This window comes from Pinus tabuliformis, chromosome J (assembly GCF_031772625.1).
Source record: "Pinus tabuliformis cultivar Carrire ecotype Pingquan chromosome J, CPIR1, whole genome shotgun sequence".
NCBI classification, from domain to species: domain Eukaryota; kingdom Viridiplantae; phylum Streptophyta; class Pinopsida; order Pinales; family Pinaceae; genus Pinus; species Pinus tabuliformis.
In genome coordinates, this window is record NC_142295.1 from 678,490,747 (window position 1) to 678,500,204 (window position 9,458).

The window sequence follows — 9,458 nt, forward strand, 5'->3', positions numbered from 1 at the left end:
TGATTAACTTAAAAATCAATGCAAAAATCACATATTACCAATATTGAACGTATACCAACCCTAATTGAGTGTTTATTCTTCTCATAAAATGTCAAAGTCAAAACATTGCAAAGCTTGAGTTACAAGCATAACTTAAATTTAATCAAGAATGTCACGTAATCCAAACTCTTCGTCCTCTAGAGTTTCATCATTGTCCTCTTCCACAATATTTTCTGTTTCATTTTGCTCATTTTGCTCATTTTCCTCTTCTAATGGGTCTTTCATGTCTGCAAATCCCCCAATATGTGTCTTTCCATACATTCCATGTAATGGTGGTTGGGGTTCCTTTGCCTTTTTTGCCACACGTGATTCACTAAAGTCCCATTTCTTCAACCCAATTTCTTGCATTGCATCTGGAAGAAATTGAAGAGCATTAATTCTTTGCTGAATGAAATTGCATTGTAATGGATCTTTCTCAATTGCAATGCAATTTCTTCCTTTTTGAAGGCAGCATGCTAGTGTTGTACCTAATTATCAAGCACAAAAAAATAATGAAGTAAATTAGTACAATGACATATTAATTAAAAAAAAGAACATATTGAAATTCAATTCCATGTGGCAAAACGTACCTGAGCCAGAAAATAAATCCAGAACCCAATCTCCTTCATTTGAACATATGTCTATAAGATAGTTAATCAATAATTGTGGTTTCTGATAAATGTTAACTATCTCTCCTTTCATTTCTTTGTCTTCATATGTTAGTTTTCTCACAACAGCATCATAAGTCAGTATTTGGCTATGACTCTTTTTGTCCACCCGATTAAAAATCATAGACATATGGCTATCATCTTTTGCCCAACTATCAATATGAATGAACTCACAGTCATTTATAAATTGTTGATCTTCATTGTCAAGAAGATTTGACTTTTGCCTGTAACATAAAATAGTAAAATTTCAATTAACTTGTACATAAATTAATTTTTCAACATTAATCAAATATACCTTTAAACATCTTACCATGTAAGCTGCATCCTTGAATTTGTTTTCCCCTTGAAGCTTGACAATAACATTGCCAACTGTGTGTCTGAATGAAATGTCACAAATCTCCATAATGGTGATGACGTCACTTCCTTAAATCCCGCCACCACTTTATTAAAAGCTTGATAAGTATAAGGGTCATTATCATAGCAAATGTTTGGAATATTGAAACCATGGGGAATATCTGCAATAACGAGGGCATAATCCCTTTTTGGTATGAGTTTCGCAATGTCTTCACAGTCGCCTTGTATTACTTGATATTGAATAGTGTCTAGCCCATTCCAAATGAAATGATTAAGAGTTGGATCAAGTTCAACATTCTTAATACGTTGCTTTCTCAGTCTTTCAATCTTTATTTTTTCAATAAAAGTCTTGAAACTGTCTGGTGCTCCATTATCTTCTTTCTTCATCTTTTACCAAACAAACAAATGTATGTGTAAGTTTTAATTTAAATTAAAAATAGTACACAGATGATTAAAACTGAATGTATAAATCAAGTTACCTTTTTAAATGCAAGGTAAAAAGCTTTCAATGTTGATGTAGAACTTGAATCTGGATAGTTGCGTACAACATCATCCCAACTATCTTCATTCAACAATTTAACCATTTGTTCCTGAATTTTCATGTAAACTTTGTGACTGCATAGATAATAAAGTAAGAAAAAGTTAATATACTGATATGTATAACAAATACTACCAATAACAACATGTTTTAGTTAAAAGATAACTATAATCATGGAAATAAGTAAAAATAATTCAGCAAACTTACTTTTGAAATTCTTCAGACATTTCTTCCAATGATAATTCCCCGACTTCACACGAGATAATATTGTTTTGACAATTTTTTCATCTTTCACTCCTTGCATCGCCCTCCAAGGCGTGATGGTCATATCGTCTGGAAGTTGCTTCAGTTCAGGCGCTGATTTATTGTTGCTACATATCAATGGCTTAGACTTTCTGACCTTCTGGTTTTTAATGCCAATGTCTTCCCACATGCTAAAAATGTCATCAATCAAATTCCAAATATCTCCAGTTCTAAATGCCAATTGGAAAATGTTATCAACACCTCTGAATAAATCGCTAGATCTGTTGTCTTTTCCATTTTTTGAATTGCCTTTATCTTCAATTTGATAGCCTATTTCCATACAACATTCCTTTCGGAAATCTGTAGTAATATTGATCTTATCCCCACTACATTTTTCTAGGAATTCACTATGAATAAATCTAACCTTTTGGACCAAAGTCATAGACATCCTATATTCATTATCTGAATTATGATCCCATGCCACTAGCTTTGCTTCTGTTTCATTTAAACCAGCATAAATGATACATTTCATCGTTTCAAAACGTGGGTTATTAGGATATTCCTCCATCAATTGTCTTTGAGCTTCAACAGAATGGTTCCCCCCAAGCACATAATAATTGTATTCAAAACATTTTGACTTATCAAATGCTTCTTTGTTGGGAACTTGAAGTGGATCAACAAGAAGCACATAACTAACCACATGAGCATATGGATTGTACCTCATCAATGTCTTCAAGTTGTGAACATGCAGATGGTGCGGCTTTCTGACTTGATATTGGCATTGTCCTTCACTTGCCTTATAGGTTTGTGTCACATTTAACTGAAATGTACGACCACCATCAACTAGGTTTCTCTTTGTCAAATTCTGTCGAATGGCATTTTGTTTTGTTTTGATAATGCCATCACCTAAATCAGCTCTTGGTGTAATGATTTCTCTGCTTTCTTTTGAAGTTTCACTAGGTTCTTGACTGCTGGTAATGACTACTTCAAGATCTTCAACTCTACTTTTTTTCGTCTTAACATTCTGAAGAGATCTATTCTTGGCCATTGTTACTTTTGGTCTTTTACGACCTTCCACAATTTCAATGTCATCTTCAGTAATGGCAACATATGCTTCATTGTCAACTTCATCGTCCTCAAAAGTAACTTGTTTACCCTTGCTAGATTTATCCACCAGAGGCCTTTTTTTCTGATTCTTTGGATGTAGTTTTGTAGCATCATCAATTACTACATTTTCCATGTTTTGCATATCTTCCTCTGACACTGAGTAAAAATGGCTGACAACGTTCATGATATCATTCTCTATGTAATGAATGCCTCCCACCATAATTGAACAGCTTTCAACAAAATTCTGCCAAACAAAATATCATATGTTAATATAATCAAAGTTAAAAAATATAGCGAGACATTTTCAAAATGCAAAATAAAAATACAAATAACAATACTTACCGTGTTTTGTGTCATATCATTTACGATTTGTTTACACAACTTTGTAGATACCTCTCTCCTATCATATAATGAATATGATAGTCGGTATTTAATCCTTTCATGTGACTTGGCAGTTTTTGTAAGTACGTAAACAACTTCAGTGTTTGGTACCGAACACATATCTATGACTTTTCCCATCACCTCCAAATTTTCAGTATTATTGCGTGTATCAATGTATAGATATATATTCACAGTTGTGCTCTCTCTTTCTTTCACATACCAGGCTCTTGATGGAAATTTCACCTCTTTTGAACTTTTCCAATCTGAGATTAGCTTCTTATCACTTAAAACAGTTGACATATTTGTAGGTATGAGCTCAGGTGGAGTTCGTTCACCAACGTTTTTTGTAGGTATGAGCTCAGGTGGAGTTCGTTCACCAACGCTTTTTGAAGATACACCTTTAAGACTCCTTGCTCCAGAAAGATTCACAAAATTTTTTCTTGATGCCATTTTCCTAAAAGAAAAACACATAAATTAGTAAATAAAAAAATTGCTGGGCGGGGTGGGCGGGGCGGGGTGGGCGGGCGGGCCGGGTGGGCTGGGCGGGGCGGGGCGTGGCTGGGCGGGGCGGGGCGGGCGGGCGAGGTGGCTGGGCGGGGTGGGCGGGTTGGCTGGGCGGGGTGGGCTGGGAGGGGCGGGCGGGCGGGGTGGGCGGGTGGGCTGGGCGGGGGGAGGGCGGGCCGGGTGGGCTGGGCGGGGCGGGCCGGGTGGGCGGGCGGGTGGGGCGGGCGGGGTGGGCGGGCCGGGTGGGCCGGGCGGGGTGGGCGGGCTGGGCGGGTGGGATGGGCGGGGCGGGCGGGTGGGGTGGGCGGGCGGGATGGGGGGGCGGGGGGGCGGGTGGGATGGGCGGGGCGGGACGGGCGGGTGGGGTGGGCGGGTGGGATGGGCGGGGCGGGGTGGGCGGGCGGGTGGTGGGCGGGGCGGGGCGGGCGGGGCGGGGCGGGGTGGGATGGGCTGGGGGATGGCGGGGCGGGCGGGCGGGTGGGCTGGGCGGGCGGGGCAGGGGGCTGGGCGGGGTGGGCGGGTGGGATGGGCGGGGCGGGCGGGGTGGGTGGGCGGGTGGGATGGGCGGGGCGGGCGGGCGGGTGGGATGGGCGGGGTGGGCAGGTGGGATGGGCGGGGCGGCGGGCGGGCGGGTGGGTTGGGCGGGGTGGGCGGGTGGGATGGGCGGGGCCCATCCCACCCGCCCACCCCGCCCCGCCCACCCGCCCGCCCGCCCCGCCCATCCCACCCGCCCGCCCCGCCCATCCCACCCGCCCATCCCTGGACCACCCCGCCCGCCCCGCCCGCCCCCGCCCATCCCACCCGCCCACCCCGCCCAGCCCACCCGCCCGCTCGCCCCGCCCATCCCACCCGCCCGCCCCGCCCATCCCCACCCGCCCATCCCACCCCCCGCCCGCCCGCCCCGCCCATCCCACCCGCCCGCCCCGCCCCGCCCCGCCCATCCCACCCGCCCGCCCCGCCCATCCCACCCGGCCGGCCCGCCCCGCCCATCCCACCCGGCCCGCCCCGCCCCCATCCCACCCCACCCCACCGCCCGCCCCCGCCCTGCCCAGCCCACCCGCCCACCCCGCCCGCCCGCCCCGCCCAGCCCACCCCCCCCGCCCCGCCCAGCCTACCCCCGCCCAGCCTACCCCGCCCGCCCCGCCCACCCCGCCCCGCCCAGCCCACCCCCCCCGCCACACCCCCCACCCCGCCCCGCCCAGCCCACCCGCCCAGCCCACCCCGCCCGCACAGGGCCACCCCCGGGCCGCCCCGCCCCGCCCGAGGGCGGAGCGGGGCGGCCCGGGGGTGGCCCTGTGCGGGCGGGTGGGCTGGGCGGGGCGGGCGGGGCGGGTGGGCTGGGCGGGGCGGGCGGGCGGGGTGGGCTGGGCGGGCGGGGTGGGGCGGGCCGGGTGGGCGGGGTGGGCGGGGGGGGGTGGGCGGGCGGGGCGGGGCGGGCTGGGCCGGGTGGGCGGGGCGGGCGGGCTGGGCAGGTGGGATGGGCGGGGCGGGGCGGGCGGGGCGGGGTGGGATGGGCGGGTGGGCGGGCGGGCGGGATGGGCGGGGTGGGCGGGCCGGGTGGGATGGGCGGGGTGGGCGGGCGGGCGGGATGGGCTCGGTGGGCGGGCGGGTGGGATGGGCGGGGTGGGTGGGGCGGACGGGTGGGCGGGGTGGGCGGGTGGGCGGTGGGCGGGGTGGGCGGGCCGGGTGGGTGGGCGGGCGGGATGGGCGGGTGGGCGGGCGGGTGGGATGGGCGGGTTGGGCGGGCCGGGCCGGGTGGGCGGGGTGGGCGGGGTGGGCGGGATGGGCGGGTCGGGGCGGGCGGGTGGGATGGGCGGGGTGGGCGGGTCGGGGCGGGCGGGTGGGATGGGCGGGGTGGGCGGGTGGGCTGGGCGGGGGGGGGCGGGGTGGTCCAGACCACCCCGCTCGCCCCGCCCATCCCACCCGCCCGCCCCGCCCATCCCACCCGCCCGCCCCGCCCCGCCCACCCGCCCACCCCAGACCAGCCCGCCCGCCCCGCCCACCCCAGACCAGCCCGCCCGCCCTGCCCATCCCACCCGCCCGCCCGCCCAGCCCACCCGCCCACCCACGCCCGCCCGCGCCCGCCCAGCCCACCCGCCCACGCGCCGCCCCCCCCGCCCATCCCACCCGCCCGCCCGCCCGCCTCGCCCATCCCACCCGCCCGCCCCGCCCCGCCCACCCGCCCACCCCAGACCACCCCGCCCGCCCCGCCCCGCCCACCCCCCGCCCCCCCGCCCATCCCACCCGCCCACCTGCCCGCCCCCGCCCATCCCACCCGGCCCCCCCCCCCGCCCGCCCCGCCCGCCCAGCCCACCCGCCCGCCCCCACCCAGCCCACCCGGCCCGCCCGCCCCGCCCAGCCCGATTCACAGTTACCGATTCACCATGTGGTATAAAAAAAAAAATTTGGCTTGGAAAATTTTTTAATTTAAAAAAAAATATATTTTTCATTAACGTAATTTAATATGAAAATTTTGAAAAAATAATTGTACTTGCCTTTCAATTGCGACAATTCTTCGTTGTATATATTGTTGATAGCAATATCGCTGCTCCACAAATTCACGAGTCTTTCAAGGAATTTCAGAAAACCTAGATGTGAGGCTAGTAATAGTGATAGCGAAATTTATTATATAAGTGAAATTACGAAGATGTTTTTCCATACGATTAATGTGGGATAATTTGTTTTACATTATTATAGAGAGAATATTGTAGAGTTGTTTTACAACGGATTGAATGTGGGATTAATATGTTTGAGAATATATTATAAAAATTAGAAAAAAAAGAAATTGTTAAGTAAATATGATATACTTTAACTATTAGAATAATTAATGTACAAGTTGTGATTTACAATTTGAATTTTAGTGATTTATTTCATAAAAATAAATTAGTTTATGTTTTTCAATCAATTGTAGAATAAAATAATAAAGGTAAATAAATCTAACAAACTTTTGGAGGGAAATATTTTCGCGAAAATTTTTGGAGGGAAATATTTTCGCGAAAATTTTTGGAGGGAATAACTTTGGAGGGAATATTTCATTCTTTAAGCTATATAATACTCTCAGGAGACTCCATTTGTGTCATTCAACATTTTCTATTTGAAAGTGATGGATTGCTCTGATGGTGAAGTTTCGGTTTATACACCATCAACATCTTCATCGCGTAACAACTCTATTCATATTGATGAATATAGTGGGAATCCTTCCACTATGAATAGAAAGTCAATTCTTCCACTTAGTCCCGATTCTAAGGACTACGAGAGCAACACTGATGAAAGAGGGGATGGAGAATTTAAAGAGTCACAGATTCCACTTAGTCCAAATTCTAAGGACTATGAAAGCAGCGGTGATGAGGAGCATGATGGTGAAGTTCAAAAGAATGGGGTGTCACAATGTCCACTTAGTCCTAATTCTGAGGACTATGAGAGTAGCAGTTTTGAAGAATGTGATGGTGAAGTTCAAAAGAATGGAGGGTCACGATGTCCACTTAGTCCTAATTCTGAAGACTATGAGAGCAGCAGTTTTGAGGTGCATGATGGAAAATTTCAAAATAATGGAGTGTCAAAGTGTCCACTTAGTCCTAATTCTAAGGACTATGAGAGCAGCAGTGATGATGAGCATGATGATGAATTTCTAAAGTATGGATTGTCACAGTGTCCAGTTAGTCCTGATTCTAAGGACTATGAGAGCAGCGGTGATGAAGCGCGGGATGATAATTTTCAAAAGATTGGAGTATCACAATGTCCTCTTAGTCCTAATTCTATGGACTATGAGAGCAGCGGTGATGAAGCGCGGGATGATGATTTTCAAAAGATTGGAGTATCACAATGTCCTCTTACTCCTAATTCTAAGGACTATGAGAGCAGCGGTGATGAAGCGCGGGATGATAATTTTCAAAAGATTGGAGTATCACAATGTCCTCTTAGTCCTAATTCTATGGACTATGAGAGCAGCGGTGATGAAGCGCGGGATGATGATTTTCAAAAGATTGGAGTATCACAATGTCCTCTTACTCCTAATTCTAAGGACTATGAGGGCAGCGGTGATGAAGCGCGGGATGATGATTTTCAAAAGATTGGAGTATCACAATGTCCTCTTAGTCCTAATTCTAAGGACTATGAGAGCAGCGGTGATGAAGCACGGGATGATGATTTTCAAAAGATTGGATTATCACAATGTCCTCTTAGTCCTAATTCTAAGGACTATGAGAGCAGCGGTGATGAAGCACGGGATGATGATTTTCAAAGATTGGAGTATCACAATGTCCTCTTAGTCCTGATTCTAAGGACTATGAGAGCAGCAGTGATGAAGCGCAGGATGATGATTCTCAAAACATTGGAGTATCACAATGTCCTCTTAGTCCTGATTCTAAGGACTATGAGAGCAACAGTGATGAAGAACAGGATGATGCAGTTTGTCCTAATTCTAATCAGTATAAAGGTAGCAGTGACAAAGGACAGGATGTAGCATCTTCAATAAGTAAACAGCCACATTTTCAACATAGTCCTAATTCTATGGACTATGAGAGCAGCACTGACAATGTACATGAGGAAGAATATCCATTAAACATCGAGTCAGATTTTCCATTTAGTCTGAATTCTAAGGACTATGATAGTAGCACTGAAGAAGGGGAAGATGAAGGGTATCCTCTCAGTCAAAATTTGAAAATCAGAGCAGATCATAGTGTGGATAACGTTCCTCTTAATGATGAAAGTCCTTATAAAAATGAAGATCCAATGATGGAGATGTTGCCAAGAAATATTGTATCAAGGAGTAGGAGTAGACCTTTTCGTATCAATGCAAGCTATTCTAGTTATACAAGGGGTAGAGCAGAATATCTGACGAGAAGAAGTTCTATCAGCGCTCTCATTTCAAGTGAATGTTGCCAAAAAAATTGCTTGAAACGTATGGATTTCACATTTGCATTAGAAAGCAGGAAGAGATATTTGTCAATGAATAAAAGCATGCAAAACTCATATTTAGTTGGCTGCATGCAATCTACATTGTCAGGTTATGATTATCATATTAGGAATTTTTTATTGTGTAGAAAAGCTTTCAAAATGTTTCATTCACTTGGGAATTTTCGTCTCTCGAGGATTCAAGAAAATTTGGAAAAGGATCCCACATTTTATTCAGAAGTACGTTATAAAAGACAGTTTGGGCCATTATCAAATACTGCAATGTCATGGATGAAAGATTTCTTTTCAAAGCATGGAGAGTGTATGCCAAATAGAGAGACAATACATATTCCAGATAATTTTTCAAGACGAGAAATCTACAACTTATACAAAGAATATGCAGAAAGTGCTGAGGGACAGGGCCACTTTATTACATATCAATATTTTGTGAAGCTATGGAAGAAAGAATTCAATAATGTTCGTATTCCTAAGAAGACAAGGATGGGGATTTGCAGTACATGTGCTTCTCTTAAATCAAAAAGGGACAAATGTGAAGGCTCAGAAAGAGGTAAGTGTTCATAACTTTTACTTTTAAAATTGTATAGTCATCAACTATGAAAACATATTTCTTAATGAATTTCTTTTATGTTGTGTAGATTTAATTGTCAAAGAACTTCAGGAGCATCGCGAACAACAAACAAATGAAAGGAAGAAGTTGTACAAGCATCGAAAGAAATGTTATGATAATCCAA

At 47.5% G+C, this 9,458-nt stretch overlaps 1 protein-coding gene across 1 annotated transcript; it reads right to left on the bottom strand.

Annotated features, from left to right (window-relative positions):
- Positions 1 to 509: 509 nt before the first annotated feature.
- On the bottom strand, positions 510 to 1,427 carry LOC149228669 (uncharacterized). Its single transcript, XM_089380830.1, has 2 exons — positions 997 to 1,427; positions 510 to 910 (listed from the first exon to the last, which is right to left on the bottom strand). Exons 1-2 carry the CDS (start codon positions 1,425 to 1,427, stop codon positions 541 to 543), a joined length of 801 nt encoding a protein of 266 aa, XP_089236956.1. The 3' UTR covers positions 510 to 540.
- Positions 1,428 to 9,458: the final 8,031 nt, after the last annotated feature.